Genomic DNA, 22,462 nt, shown 5'->3' on the forward strand with positions numbered 1-22,462 from the left:
TTCAATAGAAACACTTTCTTCTTTGCCCTCTAGTTATCCTTTTGTCTTGTGTATAGAGATGCTGAGGAAAGAATATTTGGCAGCCAGTGGAGCTGGTTCCAGATCTTAGATCCTTTATAGTAATTCTGCATGTTATTGTGACAAATCAGCTCCCCTCTCTGATACTCAACTGCCTCATCTATAAGGCAAAAATAAAGTCATCTGCTCTGAAGTGCTGCTGTAAGGTTCAAAATAAAGAAAAAAGTCCTTTGTAAACTGTGAGGTGCCATGTGGGCAAGGGTTTTGATGATACCTTCGTGGGTTAGTGCTTCCCAAATGGCGGGCCGCTAGTACACACACGCACACACACACACACAGACACACACACACACCTGTACCCCTCACAAAAAATTGACTGGTCTTGTTGAAAGGAACACAATTCAGTGGGAATTGAAATTCTAGAAGAGTGAGCAGAACATATGGAAATTCCTTTAGGCTGTAGAACTGGGCGAGGTGATGACAATGTTGACTTTGATGCCACTACCATGCAATGAATGTGTAATATGTGCTCACCAAGCTCATCTAGCATCACTGATCCTCACGACAGCTTTCTGAAGACTCTGTTACTATCTCTATCCCTGTTGTGTAGGTGAGAAAACGGAGGTTTAGAAAGTTGTGACTGGATGCAGTGTCTCATGCTTGTAATCCCAGCACTTTGGGAGGCCGAGGCGGGTGGATCACCTGAGGTTGGGAGTTCGAGACCAGCCTGACCAACATGGAGAAGCCCTGTCTCTACTAAAAAAATTACAAAATTTGCCAGGCGTGGTGGCATATGCCTATAACCCCAGCTACTCAGGAGGCTGAGGCAGGAGAATCGCCTGAGCCCAGGAGGCAGAAGTTGTGGTGAGCCAAGATTGCACCATTGTACTCCAGCCTGGGCGACAAGAGTGAAATTCCACCTCAAAAAAAAAAAAAAAAATGTTGTGAAACTTGTTCAGGTACATAAGCTAATGAGGTACCTGTAAACTAAAGCAGAAAGAGAAGTGGTGGGATTGGATGTGAACATTAAATGGGGACCTGAGGATTGAGTTTGCAGGACAAAAAGAACATATCAGACAGAGAGACAAGTGGAAACAGTACCAATGTGGGAAGGTGTCAAGAACAATAAGAGAGGAGTGAATCTGGACTGGGAATCCATTCATTCACTAATTCAAAAATATTCTGAATACCCACCAGGCGCCAGCATTGGTGCCAGGGTCCGGGAATATTGTGTTCCAGAGGGAGGATGGGAGGGATACTTCTAGGAACTCATGCCCTTCAAACCAACAGGCTGCCCACCAACTGGACAATAATGATGGAGTGTGGACTGCCATTAGCACAGACATTCACTTTCTAGTTCAGTAGAAAGTCTGGTTTGGTTCTAATTGGACTCTGTTTTTCTCCTGCTATGTGTCTTCAGGCAAGTCACTTTCCTTTCTGTGCCTGTTTCTCCATCTGGAAAATAGGAGATTCACTTAATTGGTCTTTAAAGTCCCCAGCTCTGACTCGGAGGATGTCAGGTGACAATATTTCAACTCTGCATTATGGAGAGCCTGGATACCTCTGGGTCCTAATCTCAAAACAGTTACTCACTATCGGTGTAAGTTTGGAGATGCTCACTGATGTTGCATCTCCCTTTCTTCATCTTCAAAATGAGCATCACAGTGCCAACTTCACAGAATCTCTGTGAATGTTAAAGGAATTGTGTATGTACAGCACCAAGCACAGTGCCTGGCCTATAGCAAGGAACCCAACAGTTGGCCCATGCCATGACACATGCTTTTTTCTACGCCATCTTCCTTAAACCAATCCCCAGAGTTTTTCTAGGCCTCAGAATTCTTTAAATGATGAGTGAACTGAGGTCCAGAGAGGGCAGGTGAGTCACAAAGTCAAAAAGCAAGTCAGAACAGAGCCTACATCCAAGCCCAGGTTCCTTTCCTCTCCAGGGAGCTGAAGAGTCAGTAAGTCACTCCCTCCCCTGCAGGACTTGGCTATCCCCAGTTGGCAAATGGAAACTTCTGGGCAGTGAAGTAAGTCATCACCTCTTTATAGAGCGGAAATTACTCTGAAAGGGTAATTGGACTTCTCCTGCCTGGCTTTTTGGAGCCTTGGAGATGGCTACAGCAATCCCCTTCCTGCCCTCCTCCCACATTCTCTCTATTTATCAATCCCTTCCTCCTTTTGGCTACTAGTGGCTGGTCTGCCTGCTCCCAGATGAGGGCCAGAGCTCTAGTTTGTTCATGAGACTCTAGCAAGGGCTATGTCTGGGTGGAGAACATGTGAAGTCACTCCTCACTCCATCTCTGGGGCTTCCCGCCTAAGAGGTAAAATCCCAAATAACACCCATTCCCCAGTGTATTGGAGGTGAAGGGGAGCGAGCAATAGTAGGAAATACAAGTTGGTGAAATACAAAGAGCTTTGGATTTGAGTCTGATAGCTCAGTTTGCTAGTCCCACTCCTGTTTTCCACCAGCTGAAGGATTTTAGAACATTTTCTTCACCTCCTTGGGCCTCAGTTTATTCACATGTGAAGTGCGAATCAGAATTCCAGCCTTGCTAGCCTCTCAGTTTCATGAACAACTATGAGTTAAGTCATTCAGTAACCACTTATTGAGCACCTACTACATACCGAACACTATTCTAGAAGCTGAGGAGAAGGCACTGAACAAACTCCTATCATGGAGCTTATGTTCCGAGTGCAGGGTTTTGGGAGGCAATGATGGTAAAGTGGTAGATGTGTAATATAGAGTCAAAGAGTACTATGTGTTTGAAAGAAAAAATAGGGTATGAGGTTAGAGGTTTGGGGGGATACCATTTTATTTAGGGTGATCAGGACAAACCTCTTTGAGGGTGTGATGTTTGAGCAGAGACCTGAAAGTGGGAGGAAGTGAACCATGTGCCTAGCTGAATGTAGACTGCTCCAGACTGAGGATGTAGCAATAGCAAAGCCCCTGGGGCGTGCTCAGGAGCACCAAGGAGGGCACAGTCATTGAAGTGTAGTCAGCAAAGGGAGAGAGAAGGTGCTCTAGCTGGATCGCCTAGGAGTTGATGGATATGAAAATACCAGGTACACTGTAAAGTTGTAGTGCAACATGAGTGCCCCCGAACCATCGCCACTTCTTCTTGTTTTGGAAATACATTTTATACATTAAGGAGAAGCACTGGGTCAGATATTTTACACATTGAATCCTTGAAACATTCTATTAAAGTGGTAATACTTCTTATTCCTGTTTTACACAAGAGGATGCTAAAGGTAGGAAGCCCAGTTTTGTCGGAATCCGAAGGTAGTTCTTTGCATGTTGTAGCAGACTTCTGGTTTTGGTTTGGTTTTGCCTTGCATTTCTTAAAAAATAAATTCTAATGACTACTCAGATCCATTTACATTGATTGGGTATCCAGTAAGGGAGAGGTGGAAACAGGGAGGCTCACCTTGGTTGGGCCCCCATCCTGGGGATGTCAGATACGGTTGCACAGGTTTTGCAGTGCACAATGCTACCACATTGCAAAGCTCACCATTCCAATTGTAGACATCATAAACATGTATTAATCATTGATCAAGTGTCTTGTTCTAACAAACCAGAATATTGGAACAAGGGAGGGAAGTATCCTAAGAAAGAGATGATTGTTATTTTTCTATTGTTTTTCTGATTTGCACCAGTGAAAAGCTGAGCAGGAACCAACATTGTTTCCCCAGAGCAGAGACTCCCTGGATTTGTGATCTAGATGGTTCCATTCATCAATAACCTCAATGCGATTAAAAGAAAGAGTAGACTATCAGATACTAAAAGCACATGGGATGAGAAGTCAGAGATATTGATGCCCCATATGCAAAGTAGGATGCTCTGATGTGCTGGCATAGTTAGTAATTATTGAGAATGTAAAGCATTTCGATCACTTTTAGAGGATGTGAAAGTGTCTCTGACCTTTACTCTTCCCTCATAATAGTCAAATCTTAGTTGTGCAATTTAACCAGGTGACCTTAGGCAAGTTTGTATATCTCTCTGAATCTTGATATACTCATTTGTAAATTTAGGGAAATAAGCTAACTTGTGTTTTTGGGTTTTTTTCGGGGGACAGGGACAGGATTTCACTTGGTCATCCAGGCTGGAGTGCAGTGGTACTATCTTGCCTCACTGCAGCCTTGACTTCCCAGTCTCAAGTGATCCTCCCACCTCAACTTTCTGAGTAGCTGGGGCTACAGATGCATGCCACCACACCCAGTTAATTTTTGTACTTTTGTAGAGATGAGGTCTTTCTATGTCGCCCAGGCTGGCATATTGTTGTTATTAAGCTGAAATGAGATGCAGCGCATGAAATACTAGGCATAGTATCTAATGTTGTGAATGCTTAAGTATATCAATTGTCACTGTTATTCTGAATAATATTATTATTATTTGAGAGTGCAAGGTGGAAGTACAAGCAGTAGTTATCAATATGAAACACTCTCACAGAGTTACTGTAAGTATCAGAAAAGATTAACTGCTTAATAAACACTAGTTATTATTATTAACTCAGTGTTCTTTAAGTAAAATGAGTTGTCTTCTTAGACCTCAGAGAGTCAGGTGGTGTCTCCCCATCTCACCTTCCCTTCTTTCTCCCTTACCGTCCTCTTTGCCCTCACCTTGGTTGGGCCCCCATCCTGGGGATGTCAGATACAGTTGCACAGGTTTTGCAGTGCACAATGCTACCACATTGCAAAGCTCACCATTCCAATTGTAGACATCATAAACATGTATTAATCATTGATCAAGTGTCTTGTTCTAACATATCAGAATATTGGAACAAGGGAGGGAAGTATCCTAAGAAAGAGATGATTGTTATTTTTCTATTGGTTTTCTGATTTGCACAGAGGCACCCTATAGGCTGGCAGTAATACTCTGAGCTTTAGTTTTCCTGTCTGTACAATGAAGCCCTGAAACAGATGATGCCTCAGGATCCCCATGACTTTGGGTCCTTGCAGGTCCAGAAGTGGACACTGCCCTACCCAAGCTCATGAAGTCAGCTGTAGGACTATGGAGGGCAGAACTGTGATGTGGACTGTGACGCCTTAGAGACCTGTGGGTTATTGGTCTCTCTACCTTAACCACAGGTACCTGTAAACTGGGGGTGATAATCCTAAACTGCCTACCTCACAGGATTATCGTGAGGATTAAATGAGGAAAGAGAGTGCTTTGTAAACCCTAATGAGCTGCACAAATTGGAAAGATTACTTACACATATGAACATACTCATATATTCATATATGTAAGTATTTATGTGTTTATATATGTTATATTGTATTATGTATGTGTGCATGTGTGTATAGTATATGTATGTGTGTATATATGTGTGTGAGTGTGTGTGTGTGTATATATATATTATGTAAAGCTGTTAACTCACAGGGTTAGGTATGAATTAGAAGCTTGTAAAATATGTTTACTTGTTCAGTATAACTCAAGGCAGTTATTAAACAGTAGGAAAAACTGACCAGCTAAATTTTCCAAGCCTAAAAACCCTTTTATAGTTTCACTGTGGATTGAAGGGTGACCTTGTTTCCTTTTCTTTATTTAAGGAAAATTTTAACATAAGTGAGGAAGCAAGGGAGTCATTTTAATAGAGTGAAAACCTCTATATGTGGGTAGGAGGGATAGATGAGGGATCTGGATGGAAATGCCAGTCACCTCCTCACTCTCCCCGCTTCTGCTCCCAGATCATCTGCCCCCAGGAGAGGTGAGACCAGAAGTAAAGCTGCCCTGGTCACTCAAGAGCATCTACCTCCAGAAGATGCCCTTCTAGCTGGTCCTTCCCTGCCCTTTCCTTCCTTCCTTCCTTCCTTCCTTCCTTCCTTCCTTCCTTCCTTCCTTCCTTCCTTCCTTCCTTCCTTCCTTCCTTCCTTCCTTCCCTCCCTCCTTCCTTCCTTCTTTCCTTCCTTCCTTCCTTCTTCCTTTCTTTCTCATTCCTTCTTTCCTTCCTTCCTTCCCTTCTTCTTTCTCCTTTTTTCTTTTCTTCCATCTTCCTTCCCTCCCTCCCTCCTTCCTTCCTTCCCTTCTTTCCTTCCTCCTTCCTTCCTCCTTCCTTTTTTCTTTCCTTCCATCTTTCTTCCTTCCCTCCCTCCCTCCTTCCTTCCTTCGCTCCCTCCCTCCTTTCCTCCTTCCCTTCTTCTTTCCTTCCTTTCTTTTTTCTTTCATCTTCCTTCCTTCCCTCCCTCCCTCCTTCCTTCCTTCCCTTCTTTTATTCCTCCTTTATTTTTTCTTTCTTTCCATCTTTCCTCCCTTCCTCCCTCCCTCCCTCCCTCGTCCGTCCCTCCCTCCCTCCCTTCCTTCCTTCCTTCTTTCCTTCCTTCCTTCCTTCCTTCCTTCCTTCCTTCCTTCCTTCCTTCCTTCCTTCCTTCCTTCCTTCCTTCCTTCCTTCTTTTTTCTTTGTTTGCCTTGGTCTTGGTCTTTCTGACTCCAATTTTCTCTGTTTCTCTCTCTCTGTCTCCTCACCAACTCCTGTCTATGTCTCTCTATTTCTATCTCTGTCTTTCTAAGTCTCTCACCTTCTACCCACTTCTCTCTGACTGTCTTTTTTCTGCATTTTTATTTCTGGTTCTCTGTCTCTGGCCCTATGTGTTCTTATCTATGTCTCTCTCTTTCTTTCTCCATTTCTCCTCTGTCTCTCACTGTGGCTCTCAGTTTCTGCTTCAGTCTTTCTGAGTATTTTCTGGCTGTAGTTCTCTCTTGATCTCTTTATCTATTTCTCTCTCTCTCTCTCTCTTTGTGTGTGTGTGTTTGTGTCTGTGTGTTGTGTGTCTCCTTCTCTCTGTGTTTGTTTTTTGTGTGTGTCTCTCTCTGTCTCTCTGTGTGTGTCTCTATGTCTCTATGCCTCTCTGTCCCTGTCTCTATGTCTGTCTCTCTCTCTCACATACATGCACGCATACACATATACATACACACACACACACATTTGGAAATCTACCTCTCTCTGCCACCTCCCAGGTCCCACCTCCTTCTCAATGATTCACCTCAGCCTGGTTAAATGGTGTTGCTTGCACGACCAGAAAACCTGACTCATCTTTGCCCAGGCCTTCTCCCCACCCTTCTGGAGGCTTGCTGCCTCCAGGGATGGAGTGGGGAGGGGGATGTGCTTTTTGTGTGCGTGCAAGTGCGAGTATGGAGGAGAAGTGAGTGTGGGGAATGGGATGGGCTCAGGACCTCATTCAATCCCAGTGGTGCTTTTGGGTTCCCAGAGATTGCCTTTGGGGAGTACTGGTCAGACTTGGGTTTGGAGCTTGGGTTCTTCTCCCACCCTAGGGGAGAAGAAGATAGACAAACAGTCTCCCTTATCTACTGAAGATATCCCAGCTACTAGTTAATGGCAGGCTTTGAAGTGTATATTTAGAAAAGGGAGGGAAGTTTGGGCATTCAGCTGTTTTTAATCTTTGGACACATAGTTTGTGCAGTTCTCGTTTGGGAGGATCAAAAAGTGTGAAATACATGAGGATAATTCACTTTCCCTAGTTTGTTGAGTTTTTCCTTTCTGCTTACCCCACCCAAAGTGTTTCATGAATTGGTATTTTTTATAATAATAGTGATAATAGCAAAGCTGCTGTTTACTATTTACCATATGCGAGGCAATGTGCTAGGTGCTTCCCATACACTATCGAAATTAATTCTCATTTGATTTCATTGATTCCCTAGAGACAGATATTCTCACATTCAGTTTACAGATATGGAAAATGAGGCTTAAAAAGATGACATAACTTGCTTAGAGTCATTTAGCAAAGCCGGAATTCAAATCCAGGGCTGAGCACAATATTGTCTGTTCTGCTGCTTTTCCCTCTCAAAGGAGATTTGATATCAGTGTCTTAGTGAATTCAATTGCCTAACATGTGTGGGGGGGCACAGTAAGGGCGGGTTCCTTGTTAGCCACTGCAGGGGGTGGCTGTGAGACTATATTAGTCATGGCTCAGCTCACAGCCTGGATGAGGAGACAAGAGCATAAGTTAGAGTTACAGAAGCACGGGATCAGGGATTAGAAATGTGTGATCTGGTTCCAGTACCTCTTCAGCTACACACATTCCTTTCCTGAGATTCAACTTCCCCTAAATGGAAATTTTCAGTTCCATCGTGCTGTGCCCACCTCATCATGCACTTGTGAAGCTTAAATTTAATAAGGTGGTGGAGGCATACATTGTAAACTAAAAAGGGTTTTACAAAAGGAGAGGGCAATGGAAAGAGAAGGGCAATCCTCACTGCACAGGGATAGAAAAGTCAAAGGGTTAATGGGTAGCCAGTGTGGGTGGCTGAGGTGCTGTAGCAAAGGGTGAGGCTGGGCAGAAACTCCAGGGTTTGTCAGGCATCAATAAACAATCATATCAATTAGGGAGATTTCCTGGGGTGTGGTGTCTGGCAGATAGATAAAGTGATAGGGAAATATAGAGGAAAATAAACAGGAGTTGGGTGAGTTGCAAGACTGAATCAGGTAAAGGCTGGTGGAGAACTTGATGAGCATTCTTTCTATTATGGTCATGTGCTTTGGTGGATGAGGAGATGAACTTATTTGTACAGAATCTCACAAGGAGGTAGGGGCACTGAGTCTCTACCCAGTGCTCTTTTGCATAAGACCCAGTGGCCTCATGGGATTGCTGTTTCCAACACAACTCCAAGGTTGATGCATAGTGAGGTCCTAGCATCCCCCAATCTTCCACCCCATGGACTTTCTTCCAGTGGGTAAAGGAAGCCATGCTTGTTCATTGACTCACTTGTTCTGCGTAAGCCTAGGCACTAGGGCTCAGGTGGTGACTAAGACAGGCCAGGTACCTTTCCATAATCCTCCCAGTGCATGAGGGGAGGAAGACAACTACATATGTAATTACAGGACAATGAGTTACGGACTCTAATAGTGAGGGACACAGGGAGCTGTGGGAACTCAGTTGAGGGGCCCTAAATTTTGCCAGGTGAAGGCAAAGAGTGACCAAGAAGAGCATTTTGAAAGACATCGGGTATGAGCAAAAACTTAAGGGATGAACATCAGTTGTCCACACATGTTTACAAAACCTTGACTGAGTCATGAGTTACCTCTCCAGCATCACCCTTACCTTGATTCATTCAATCGACCTTTAATGAATAGCTCCTCCGCCCCCCCCCCCCCCACACTCTGCTAGACACCGGAGAAATCATGAACAAGATGGACAAGGCTCCTAAACTCATGAAGTTAATATTTTCGTAATAAAAAGCAAATAAAGAGGTAAATAAACTGACAAACACAGTAACTACAAATTATCACTAGTGCTTGGAATACAATCAAGAGTTCTCTGGTGGGGCATAACTGAGAGTAGGCAGTTTGAGTTTGCATTAGTTGGGGTGGTGCAGAGGATTCTAAAGGGATGGAACTTCAGTTGAGATGATGGAACAGAAGCAGCCAGCTCTTTAGAGAACTAAAGAAGAGCTGCGGAAGCTCTAATCTCAGGACTACATTTTCCTGCAGCATAGCATCCTCATACCCCAACTTTTTTCTCTGTGTGTGAAGTGAGTTAGCTTATTGGCATTCAAATTCTTCTGCGTTTAAGATGGCTATGTGTCCAGGATATTAAAGATCCTTCACTATCACATTTTTTGTGCCCTGCTATGTCCTTGGAGCTGAACATTGGCATACATATCAGAAGTACTGACCTGGCATTTTTATTACCTTACCTGGCACTGAGAATTTTCCTTAACAACAACTGCTGACATATGCATCATGTTTTGCAAATTATAAAGCCTTTCATGGATTAAAGGTGGGGTCTTGCTATGCTGCCAAGGCTGGTCTTGACCTCCTGGCCTCAAGTGATCCTCCTGCCTTGGTGTCCCTGAGAACTGGGATTATAGGCATGGGCCACTCACTGTGCCTGGCCTTGAAATCCTTTTATTTTAGAGACAAGGAGACTGAAGTTCACAGAGACAGAGCAATTAAGAAGTGCCTATTGTGGTGGAAAAACAACAGGCTTTGGAATTGGATCAACCGGGGTTCAAGTTCTAGCTTTGCTAGGTAGTAGCTGTGTGTTTGGACAGCTTGCCTTAACTCTCTGAGCCTCTCTTTTCTTCTTCACAAAATAAGAATAATAACTTCAACCCTGCTAGATACTATGCTTTTTCATCACATTTGTGGACAGAGGGGCTCCTAGGGCCCACCGTCAGCAACCTCGTGGTTTTTGCCTTTTTGTACAGAGAGGGAGATGTTGAATGAAGTGTTTGACCCAGGGAAAGTTGGAAGTATTAGGGGAACTGAGAATCTGATGGTAAGCACATTGTACAGTTGGTTCTTTCCACTTTACAACGATATAACATTTGGGAATGGAATTTTAAAAAGGAAAAAAGGAAAAGAAAACCCTCCATGGATGAGTGCTTCAAAGGCAGTGAACTCACACTGTGGTCCTTAAAGAGTGATGGAGGGGGAGGGGAACTTGGCTTTCCTTCATCTCTCCCCCTTCTCCCCAGTCTGGTCCCCAAATCAGCTTTCCTCACACATGTTAGCAATACCCGCTGCAGCCAAATGCATTAGCATCATTTGTCCTCGAGACAGCGGGGATGACGAGGGCTTTTATGGCTCTAATTAATCCAGCTGTAGAGAAAGGAAGGCTTTATAAGCCAAGTGCATATTAATGTTGAGGTTAATACTATTAAATTCAGTATTAATCATAATTTGCAGGACTCCTTGGTTGACTGCACGTAAAAGCAATCCTTGCTGTTCTCCCTTGCAAAATGTGAGTATCACAGGGAAGAGGTTTTGCTCCTGTGGTTCAGAGCTGTGACCACAGTTGTAGTCCTTTCCCTGGCACCTAGAGGGTGTTCAATAACTGCTTGTGAACTGTTTGAATACTGAGGTTAACAAGTTTGTCCTAGACCTCAGAAAGGAAGACAAGTCAGTTGCTCTTTCTACAAACTCCTTAAAGGCAGAGACTGTATCTTTATAGCAGATGCCTCTGGGGCCATGCCATATCCTCTTGGCCCATGGCTATTTCAGCTGCAGCTGTGGTGAGCAGCTCTGTGCACACTCAGGCTCACTTTGTGCTGCCAGTGACCTCAGATGCACACTTGCACTTTCTGCCCCACAGCCTTATGAGAGATTGAAGGAGCTCCCTAGGCCTGTGTGCAAGTACCACTTTAAAAAAGTGTGGAGAAATTACACTCGTGGGTGAGGGACTTGATATGGTTTGGCTATAAATTACCCAGTCTCAGATATGTCTTTAATTGCAGCATGAGAATAGACTAAAACAGGACTCAACCAATGGGAATCAGGAACTGGTAGATAAGTGCTCCATCTCCCCGACTTCCAGCCAGACAATTCTGGGGGGTATCTTGTTCCCTCCTTAAAAGGTTCCTGAAGAATTAGGTCCCATCTTGTACAGCAGCAGACTTGAAGATGTGCCTTTATATTGACTTTTTCTCTTCCCTGTCTTACTCTGCCCTTTACCCCTTGCCTGCTCCCTGGAATCACTTCCCAAATAAACCTTTTGCACCCAAGCCATTGTTCTTAAGCTCTGCTTTCCAGGGAATTAAAACGAAAGTGTTCTTTATGATTGTGCTCCCAGCAATCAGCTCAGTTTGCAGCACACAGCAGATACATTCACTCACTATATAAATATTTATGGAAAACCTGCTGTGTACAGGCACCATTCTAAGTGAACAAATTCTCTTACTCACAGGGCTTACAGCAGGGGATACAGGCAATATATCAATCCATCAATATATGAAAGAGAGTGATAAATTTTGTAAAGATAAATGAGTAAAGAGGGTAAAGGGTGATAGTGAATGCTCCTGTAGACCAAGTGGCCAGAGAAGGCCTTTCTGAGCAAGTGACATTTGAGCAAGGATTTGGGAAAGGAGAGAGAGTAAGCCAAAAATGACAAGGGGAAGAGGGCTCCATGGAAACCACAGGTGCAAAAGCCCTGTGGTGGGAGTACGTTTGGCACGTTAGAGGAGGAGGAAGAACGTCAGCATGGCTGGAATGAGTGAGTGAGGAAAGGAGCTCAGGCAGTGAGGAGGAAGGGGCTGGAGGAAGCAGGACACTGGAGATATCCCATGAATTCTTGTTGATTAGTAGTCTTTATATCCCTCACCCTAGGCAGCGTTTTATGATAGGAAAGGCTCAGATTTTGGAGTATGACAGCTTTGTATTTGAATTCCAGCCTTCTTGTTTAGATAGAGTATGACTTTGGACAACTTGATTTAGATCTGTGAGCATTATGTTTTCATTTATAAAATGGCAATCATAAAACATACCTCATAGGATTTGTATCTGAGAGGACTCCTGATTGCAAGGAACAGAAAACAAATGGAAAGTAGCAAAAATGGAAAAATAGTAACTCATGTATCTGAAATACCCAAGGGTAGATGTAGACCTCAGGCACAACTGGGTCCAAGGCTTCAAATAATGTCATCAGGACTTGGTTGGTGTCTGTTCCTGGAGTTAGTCTGATTGATTAAGCCTAGGTCACTTGTCTTTTTGGCCTTTGACATGAAATGTCTGGCTATTGATCATGTGCCAGTCTCTGAAGGATAGAAGGGTCCTTAGCTCTACCTAAATTGTTTACACTGAGATTGGGGGAGAGCTGGTTCCCCGAAGGAAAACAGGTGCTATTGGTAGAAAGAGGCGTGCCTTTATAGCCAGTCAAACCAGCAGATGTCCACTAGAGGGCAAGCATAAGGATGAGCCTGAAGACTCAGCACGATGCCTGGCACACGGGAACTCTCAGTAGGTATTTGCTAGATCACTGTTGCCTTTTTTGGAGCCCTTATCTTTACGTCATTTCCTCCTTTCCTGTATTATTTGTGTCCTATTTACTCCTGAAAGGTTATGCAGGAGGCAGCCTGGCTATCCCAAGAGAGAGTTCTAATGCCAGGTGCTGATGTTGAGTAAATGGGAGCAGATCCAGGCTTCAACCACTGAAATTCAGTGTCACAGCATTCAGTAAATAGCTGTGTCATCAGCCCTATGCTGGATACTAGTAACACAGGGGTGACTGAAACAAAATTCCTGCCCCAGGCATCTCGCAGTCTGGAGGGAAATGTGTAGTAGGAAAGGCACAGACTTTGGGTACTAAATGTCCTGACTTCAGCCTTTAGTCTGCCATTCCTAGGTAGATTTTTGTGAGAAAGTTATTTACAGATGAAACTGTTTCCTCATCTGCAAAAGCACAATTCACTGAATTCATTAGGTTTTATCGAATTTTAAGCAAGATGGATTGTTTTGAATATTTAACCAAGACAATATAAGTAAAAATGTCTAGCATTGTTGATGCCGTGTAATAAAAGCCAAATAACATTTTCATTTCCTCTCCTTTTGCTTCCTTTCTTTCTTTGTTTCTTATTTCATTCCTTCCTTCCATCCAAAATGACTTCTTTTTGCAAAAAAAACCAGGAAGATTTTAGGGAGTTAGATATGATGTAATGCACCTAAAAGCGACTGAGTGTGATAACTAAAAATTTTGCCATCAGACAAATTATTCAGACCTGAGGGAGCAGGGATGAGGGGAGCAGTAACATTTGTAAGCTATTCATATATCAGACATATTATAAATATTATCTTACTCAATCCTTACCTGACTCTCCGAAATGGATAGGATCATCTTCTTTTCAGATGAAGAAGCAGTCTCTGAGAGTTTAGTCATCCATCTCTACATAATATAGTTCATAAGTGGTAGGCCTGGCTTCAAAACTAGGTGACATCTGCTCCCCAAAACCCACTGTCTTTCCACTACCTCCTACTGCCATTACAGTAAAGGTGAGGATCACTACACACTGCTTCTTCAGATTTAAAATAACACCATGTTTCAGAAGAAACAAACCAACTGCAGCTGATAGGTGTGAGGCCCTCAAAGATGCATTTTGTCCCTGACACGTTCTCATAATGAATGTCTACAGTTGCCCAAGTAAAGGAAATGCAGAGAGAGCCGTGCTTCTCCCTGGGCACCATGACAAAGAGCATCTGCAGGTTAGAGAGGCCAGGCCCAGAATGGTGACTCCTAAATCCACTTGGTGTTTCCCGAAAAGAGTGTGGAGCCCTGAGCTGGGGACCTTTCTCCTCACCTGGGCTAAAAGGCTAGCTGTCCCCACCCCCACATCTCCCCACTCCCACTGCTCCTTCCATTCTGTAATTTCTTTGCTGCTTTTCTCCCAACCTGTTTTCAATTTGCTCTTGTGGCCAGCTTTGACTGTGACCTCAACTCATTCAGAAGCAAGAGGGTGAGGGGAGAAAGAGAGAGGGGGGGGAAACAAGGAGAAGGTTTGAGGGACTGCTGAAAGGAAAGGGAGAGGGAATTGAGGGATAGAAAGTGGGGCCTCTAGAAAAATTGATCCATGCTTTGTCGGGTTGATTCTGAAGCTGCAGCAGAATCATGATTAACATTTTCTGCAGAAGGTAATGAGAGCAAGGCTAGAGTCTGAGTGGATAAAGAAATGTGTGGGGGTCTGGCCCCAGCCCACTCGGGTTACAGCCCCAGAAGAGCTGTAATGGGGAACAGGCACATTCCTGTACAGCGACTCCCAACTCCCTATCTGTTTTCAAGGAAAGAAAAACAGGAAAAGAATGTTAGAGACTTGGACGAACTTGGGTGAGGCAGAGGCAGCAGCCTGGGTTCTAGGAGGGTTCTACCATAAAACCCTAACAAGGTACCAGGGAGGTGGGAACAGAGACCTCCCAGGTAGAGTGTCCTAGTGAAAGGTGCATGGGGCTCAGATGCAAGACAATGGGCTTGATTCTGGATTCTGCCCCTGAGTAGCTGCAAATCCTTGAATTAAGGTGTAGCATTCCCAAGCCTCTGTATTTCTCTCAGAGAATATAGCACAGTTCTGGAATTCAAACACTTTAAGCACTGAAACTTTAAAACCAACTTTTATAAACAGTTTTGTAAAAAACTAAATAAAAACATGGACCATTAGTATATAAAAGAGATCAAACTAGAGTTGATCTAGTTGAAGGTCAGTGTGAGTATGTGGAAGACTGGCCCCAATCTCTCTCCTGTTAGTGTTCATCCTTGCCCCTGGAGTTCTCTATGTTATAATCTGCAAACCACTGTTAAAATATATGATATATTAGAAACATACTAAGCTCCTATCTCTTGGAGACTTTGTGTCTTTCTGAGAAATTCCAGGCTTAAGAAGATGGCAAGGAGGAACTATGTACCTAGCACAGTGTCTGGTGCGTAGTAATTGCCCAGGGACTGTATGTCACATTCATGTTGAATAAAGTGGTCAGAAATTGGGGAGGAAGGGCTCCTGTGTTAGCTTTGAGAGATTTTCAGTTCTCAGTGATTTTATCTCATAGGTTGGCTGATACAAGTTATCTCCTAGATGCCAGGAGTCAAGACACAAAGCTTTTGTTCCAAATCTCCTTCTGTTGAGTGTATGGGCATGGACCTGTCACATTCCTTCTCTGAGCTTCAGTTTTGTCACCTGTAAAAGCAGAAGCTTGGATAAAAATATATCTTTAAGAGTCCTTATCTCTACTCTGTTATGTTGAAAACAAGAATAAGAAAAACAAGGCTGTTCATGGTGGCTCATGCCTGTAATCCCAGCACTTTGGGAGGCTGAGGCGGGCAGATCACCTGAGGTCAGTTCAAGACCAGAATGGCCAACATGGTGAAACCCTGTCTCTACTAAAAATACAAAAATTAGCCAGGCATGGTGGTGGGCGCCTATAATCCCAGCTACTTGGGAGGCTGAGGTGGGAAAATTGCTTGAACCCGGGAGGTGGAAGTTGCAGTGAGCCGAGATCATGCCATTGCACTCCAGCCTGGGTGACAGAGAAAGACTCTTTCTCAAAAAAGAAAAATAAAAAAAGAATAAGAAAAACAAAAACAGTGATAGTTAATACACATTTTAAGCTCTTACTGTTTTCCAGGATACAGTATTTTATATGATGTTTGCAACTCTGCAAGTTAGATACTATGATTCTCCTCATTTTACATATAAGAATATAGATGTACAGAGTTAAGGAGCTTGTCCAAGACAAGCAGTAAGTGAAGGAGTACTAGGATTTAATCCTAGGCAGAGTAAACTTAAAGCCCAGGCTCTTAACCACTGCTCTGTATATTATTGCTCATTCAGTTGTATGGTTGCCAGATGCAGAGTATGTTATATTGTGGAACCACAATACATGTGTTGAATTGCATTGATTTGCATTTGTGCATAGAGAAGCCCCCAGGCCTTTCTTAGTACCCCCTCCACTGGGTGAGGAAGAACACTGGGGGATTACTTCATTCACCTGTCTTCATCTAAGTTGCATTTAAACCTTCTGAAATCCAGTGCCAAAAAAAGCAATCTTACAATTTACTTTATAGGTTTGTTCTTGTATTTAACAACCCTTCCTGTTGTCAGATTACAAGCTGTAGAAGGTCAGGGACCATTTCTTTTATTGTCTCATTCCTCAAGCTAAGAGAGTGGCAGGAATTCAATTGCAAATTGAATAGCATTGAGAAACCTCCCTTTCTGATACTATCATTTTCAAACTTTCTCTAGGAGGCAGCATAGTATAAAAGAAAAGATATGTCTTTGGAACTGAAAAAATAGGGGTTCTAATCTCAGCTCTCTTCCTTTTTAACTGCAACATTAACCTCAGCTTTACCATGGGGATGATAAAATCTAACTTGTTAGATTGCTGTGAGGATTAAATGGAAAAAAGAAAAGTATGTACTAGATGTCAGTTGCCTTCCTTTTAACTTTTTCATTTGAAGATGATTATTCATACAGTTGTGACTAGAACTGAGCACTAAATATCCTTATAATGATCTTGGTATGATTAGTTATACTGCATATACTGCAGGTGAACCAGTTCCTTCACTTGAATTAAACCTGCAAACCTTAGAATTTTTCAGAACATAGAATCATGCCAATCTTATTGACCTGACATGTTTATGGGGCTTGTATCCATGGTCCAAATTATACTGAAATTCATAGAAATATCTGGAAAGCTATTCCCATTTGAAAATGAATGTCAACCTCTTTTCATCTAAAGACAGGTAATTAACACAAGCCACAAACATACTGAATTCCTTCATTGATATGGTTTGGCTGTAGCCTCACCCAAATCTCATCTTGAATTGTAGTTCCCATAATCCCCATGTGTCGTGGGAGGGACCTCGTAGGAGCTGATTAGATTATGGGGGCACTTCCCCCATGCTGTTCTCGTGATAGTAAGTGAGCTCTCATGAGATCTGATGATTTTATATGGGGCTTTTTCCCCCTTCCCTGGGCACTCATTCTCTCTCCTGCCACCCTGTGAAGAGGTGCCTTCCGCCATGATTGTAAGTTTCCTGAGGCCCCTCAGGCCATGCAGAACTGTGAGTCAATTAAACCTCTTTTCTTTATGAGTTACCCAGTCTCAAGTATTTCTTCATAGAACTATGAAGAATTGCTATGAACTATGAGAATGACGAATACACTCATGAAGATCCAACTCTCTCATTGGCTATCTGGAAACAAATTGAAAAGCAGACAGACATGGATCCAAGCTCAAAGAAAACAAACACATGTAGCCAGACTTGGAATCCTGAGAAACCAAGTGAAATAAGACCCTCACTCCATCTAGCAAATAATCCCATGTCTTCTCGCTCCCCTGCCTTTTTTTTTTTTTTTTTTTTTTAACTTTTTATCGCATACATTGCTCTGGAATTTGTGATATTTTTTGAAATGGACATATTGTTAGTTTCTGGTTGTACAGTGAAAGAACCTGATATAAGAAGCCTACAGAAGAAGTGTGGGATGCCAAAATTTGTGCTGAATAAAAGATTCATTCATGTCTTCATTTTCCAGACAAATCTCTGGTTCTAGGCATCTTTGTTTCTTTCTAGACCCTTGGCTTTACTTTGTAGACTCCAAATGCATGAGAGTGTTGTCAACTCCTTGTAACAAAAAGAAAAATGGAGACATTGAGAAGTTTAAGGACGTGCAACCCATGGTGGAAATAGTACTCAGTCTCAGGTCTGTCTTGCAGTAGCAGCTGAAATTGCCTGTTGCCAACACTACCCTGATTTAGACACTTGATCCTAAATCTAGCATCCACATGTCAAGTCTATGAACCATATATTATCTTTGTGAAAAATGGAAACCGAAAAACAGTACCCATCAGACCTGTTCTATTGGACTATAGGAGCAAATACTTTCTAGAATTGTTGTTCGGCTGAATCCCAGGTCCATCTGGCCAATTCAGTCAGATAAGTCTTGCAAGATTCACTTGTAAGAGGAAGAATGAAACTCTTCTTTTTAAAACTGTTTTTCTTTAAGAATGAAACTTTTGGGCCAGGCACAGTGGCTCATGCCTATAATCTCTGCACTTTGGGAGGCCAAGGCTCAGGAGTTTGAGACCAGCCTGGGCAACAGGGTAAGACCCCATCTCTACAAAGAATACAAAAGTCAGCTGGTGTGGTGGTGCATGCCTATAGTCCCAGCTATTTGGGAAGCTGAGGTGGGAGGACCTCTTGAGCCTGTAGGGCAGAGGCTCCAATGAGCCGAGGTTGCACCACTGCACTCCAGACTTGGCAACAGAATGAGACCCTGTCTCAAAAAAAATAAATAAATAAATAAATAAATAAATAAATAAAAATAAAGAATGAAACTTTTGTTTGAAAGACCAACAGGAAGTGATCTGTATATTCTGCTCAATCAGTTCCTTGGTAGAGAAGCACCCCCAGGCTGCTGTGAGTCCTAGTCTTCTGAAACACGAGCCAACACTATTGTTGTTTTATGGTTTCGTGACATTGTTTTGTTCTTAATCCCAGGTAGAGAGGATGTAATGGAGCTGACATCCTTTTCTGGTTTATTACTGGGGTTGTACATGAATAGAGCTCTGAGGAACTCTCTATCAGGCAAGAAGAAAAGAAGAAAACAACAGTTGAGAGGCCTCATATCATTTTATACTGTGTGGTACAAAAATACCTCATATGTCAGTTTTTTTCCTCGATCATCCAATTTTAGAATTGGAGGGGAACTTAGAGGCCATTTAGTCTGGCCCATTTACTTTATCTATTTTTAAGTAATTTTTATTGATATTTTTATGGGTTACAAAAGCAATATATGTTTATTGAAGATAATTTTTAAAATAGAGATAAACAAAAATAAGATAGAAAAAGTGCCCATATGTCACTCTCCAGAGTCATTCTTAAACTTTTGTTTTTTTCTTCCTTATGTTTTTAAATGTATGTGCATGTAAAATTTCTACAAAAATGAGATTACTTTGTAATAGTGTAACCTGTTTTTTTAACTTCACATTATGTCATAAATACCCTTTGATATTCTTCCACAAATTATTTTTAATGACTATAAAATAGCCTATTGCATCATTGAACTCAATTGATATAGCCATTTCTATATAGTTGGACATTTAGCTGTTTCCACATTCTTGCTAGTATAAATAGTACTGCAGTGTTTGTCCTTATAACTTAATTTTTGTTCATATCTATATTTTTATTTTATTTTTTCAGGAATCCTAATAATGGTTCTAGCACCTTCACCATGCAGAGGAGAAAACTAAAGCACAAAAAAATGAGGATTTAGTTGTCCATGACTATACAGCAAATTCTCAGCAGAACTAAGACTAGATCCCAAGAGTCTAGATGTTCAGTTATTCTTTCTAGTTTTCTTTACTTCCTAGACTTCTTTATTAGTCCTGTTTCTAGTAACTTCCACTACTACTTAAAACCCAATGGTTAGATTTAAAGTAAATTAAAGAAGTGATGGAGTTTGAGGATTACAAATATGTGGCACATAGTCTCCCATTGTTCCATCCTGTACATGGTGAAGGTTCCGTGACATCATGTACATCCGGTACACGATGAAGGTTCCATGACCTTCATCACTTATCAATCACAGAACTCTTTCCTCCTTAGCTGGTCTCTGTCCATCTCAGTATAACACTCCATGAATCCAGTACCCATGCACAATATTGGCAAATTGGCATGAAAATTATTTTACATCTTTAGTCCAGTTCCTTCATTATACAAAGAAGGAAAATACAATTCTAAGAAAGAGGAGTCTTGCTCAAGGAGTTAAGAGGGAGTGAATGGCAGTGACAAGGCCAGAGTAGTTACAGAAAAAAAAGCATAATATCCTTGCTACCTTTTCATGCATTTTTATTACACAATAATTTACCTCATTTGAGCCTTGCTACAATCTTATAAAGGTAGGTATTAGTATTTCCACTTGATGGATGAAAAAATTGTGCATAAATATGAACAAAGAGTCATCAAGGCTAAATACAAATCTGTGTCATTGTCATATATTTTGCTTTTTCTATCCATTATTTTTCTTGATAATGGTATCCAGACATTTGATAGGTTTGAATGACAGCAAAAACATGTGCTCACTATGGCCTGAGCTGAGGAGTTCATCTTTCTTTTTCTCCCTCCAGGAGAATTCCTGAGTTTTGCTGATGACTTACTCTCTGGCCTGGGCACATCTTGTGTAGCAGCTGGTCGAAGCCATGGAGAGGTCCCTGAAGTCAGTATCTACTCGGTCATCTTCAAGTGTCTGGAGCCTGACGGTCTCTACAAGTAAGATGTGTTGGTTGTGTGGGGACCATGAAGCAGACAGGATGATTTTAAGCCTAAGAGGAATGGCATGAGTTATTCTGTGCAGGCCAGCCAAATGTTTTGTTAGCTAGCCTATATGTGCAACTTGAGATTCTAAGGTTTAGAAGTGTCCATTTGAGAAGTATGCCACAATGGATCACAGAATCACACCAGGTGAGTGCTGAAGTGCCCAGAGAGACCAGAAATTTCAAACCATTCCTTCTGCTGATTAGGAATCTGCAGCTCAGAGAGAGAAGAGTGTTTACTCAAGAGCACCTACCAAGTTATCAAGGATGGTTGGGACAGGGATCTCTGCCTAGTGGTCTTTTACCTCTTGTATCCTTTCTTCTCTTTAAATATTAGATTAGTATATCTGATATATAGACACATACACACTGAAATATGCATACTGAGATATATATGCTGATATATATTTAATATATACTTTTTATTAATAGATCCAGCTAGCCTTTTAAAAATAGTGCAATTATCACTCCTTTGTAGAGTATATTGGAGTCACTGCATTCAAACTTCTGAAGATGCAAGAGATAGTCACTCTGAGCTTCATTTGTTAGCCTTGGAAGAGAAAAGGAGCTCATTTGTTACTTTTTATTTCCTACCTCAGTGAGTGTTGTTTTTAGATCTGGATGCAACCATCATAAGCTATAACATAGAGCTTCATAGACCAACTCTCCTTATGTACCCTAATTATGGAACCATAGGCCACTTCCCTTATCAACTTAGAAAGCTGAAGTTGTTACAAAGTTGAGCTTTATTCACCAGTTATTCAACTCATTTATTTATTACTGTATTTAGCCATTCAGGGATTCATTCTTTCCTCCATTTAACTATCTATCTGCCCGAAGATTTATCTATTTTCCATTCATACCTCCCTCTTGCCCTTCTTCCCTCTTTCCCTCCATTCATGCATCTCTTATCCATCTATTCACCTGCTCTTATATTCCTTCATTACATTAATTTATTCATTCATCAGTTACTTCATTTACACATTTGTTCACTGATTCATAACTTATTTACTTATTCAGTAGACATTTGCTGAGTATTTCTTGTGTTTTGGTCTTGTGCTAAGCACTGTGGATATGAATGAGACTAAGACAGAAGTCCTATCCTCAGATAACATAACCTAATGATTGTGAGAAAGGCCACAGACTATGGATTCAAATCTGGCTTTGACATTTTTAGTTAAGTGACTTTAGATAAGTTGCTTTACCCCCTAAGTCTCTTATAAAGCCTTTGTAAAACAAATAATAAAACCCACCTTGTAGAAATGTGTGATAATTAAACGAGAAACACCCTGGCTTGGTATCTCCAAGCATGTGCGCAATAAGTGTTAGTCCCTCCACAATCTGTGAACCTTGCTCACCTCAAAACACAACCCATCTTCCCCTTCCTCTCCCTCCCTCTTCCTCACCCTTTTGAACACTTGATATATTCAGGCTCCTTGGTAACAACCAATGTGTTGGGTCACCAAACTCAAGAATGTCAAAAAAGCTGGCAATTGAGTCTTCTGCCCCTGACTCTGCAACCTACTATCTCTGAGATGTTGGGACCCAAGCTTTATCTTAAGTCACTTGGGGGGCAGTGAATGTTCTAGGAATGAAATCCTCAAAGCAAATATGCAATTCTACGTCTTCCAGTGGGACATCTGGGCAAATTTTACTAAAGTTTTAGGATATACCTTAGGCCTTAAAGAATGACCACCATCCTCATGATGAGTAGGGGGATTGGGATCTGACTTTGAGAGCACAACTCTAGACACTCTTAATCAATAAGCACTCACCAACACCTTGGGCTCTGGGATAATGACATGTGTGAAGTGAAACACAAGTATGTGACTACATTAAGAGAGATTAAGTCCTCTCTAACTCTGAAAACTATAATTCTGTGAAGAAAGTGAATGGCATTTTCAAAAGATTTTCTG

The 22,462-nt window shown here is 42.0% G+C and overlaps 1 protein-coding gene across 5 annotated transcripts in view; it reads left to right on the forward strand.

The window, feature by feature from the left end:
• Positions 1-22,462, forward strand: part of ASTN2 (astrotactin 2) — a 981,001-nt gene that overhangs the window by 899,162 nt on the left and 59,377 nt on the right. For all 5 annotated transcript variants that reach the window (XM_025359305.1, XM_025359304.1, XM_025359306.1 and 2 more), the window contains one exon: positions 20,361-20,502. In XM_025359305.1, coding sequence (XP_025215090.1) covers positions 20,361-20,502 — 142 coding nt within the window. The remainder of the gene's footprint in view (positions 1-20,360; positions 20,503-22,462) is intronic.

The sequence above is a fragment of the Theropithecus gelada genome, chromosome 15 (genome assembly GCF_003255815.1).
Source record: "Theropithecus gelada isolate Dixy chromosome 15, Tgel_1.0, whole genome shotgun sequence".
NCBI lineage: Eukaryota > Metazoa > Chordata > Mammalia > Primates > Cercopithecidae > Theropithecus > Theropithecus gelada.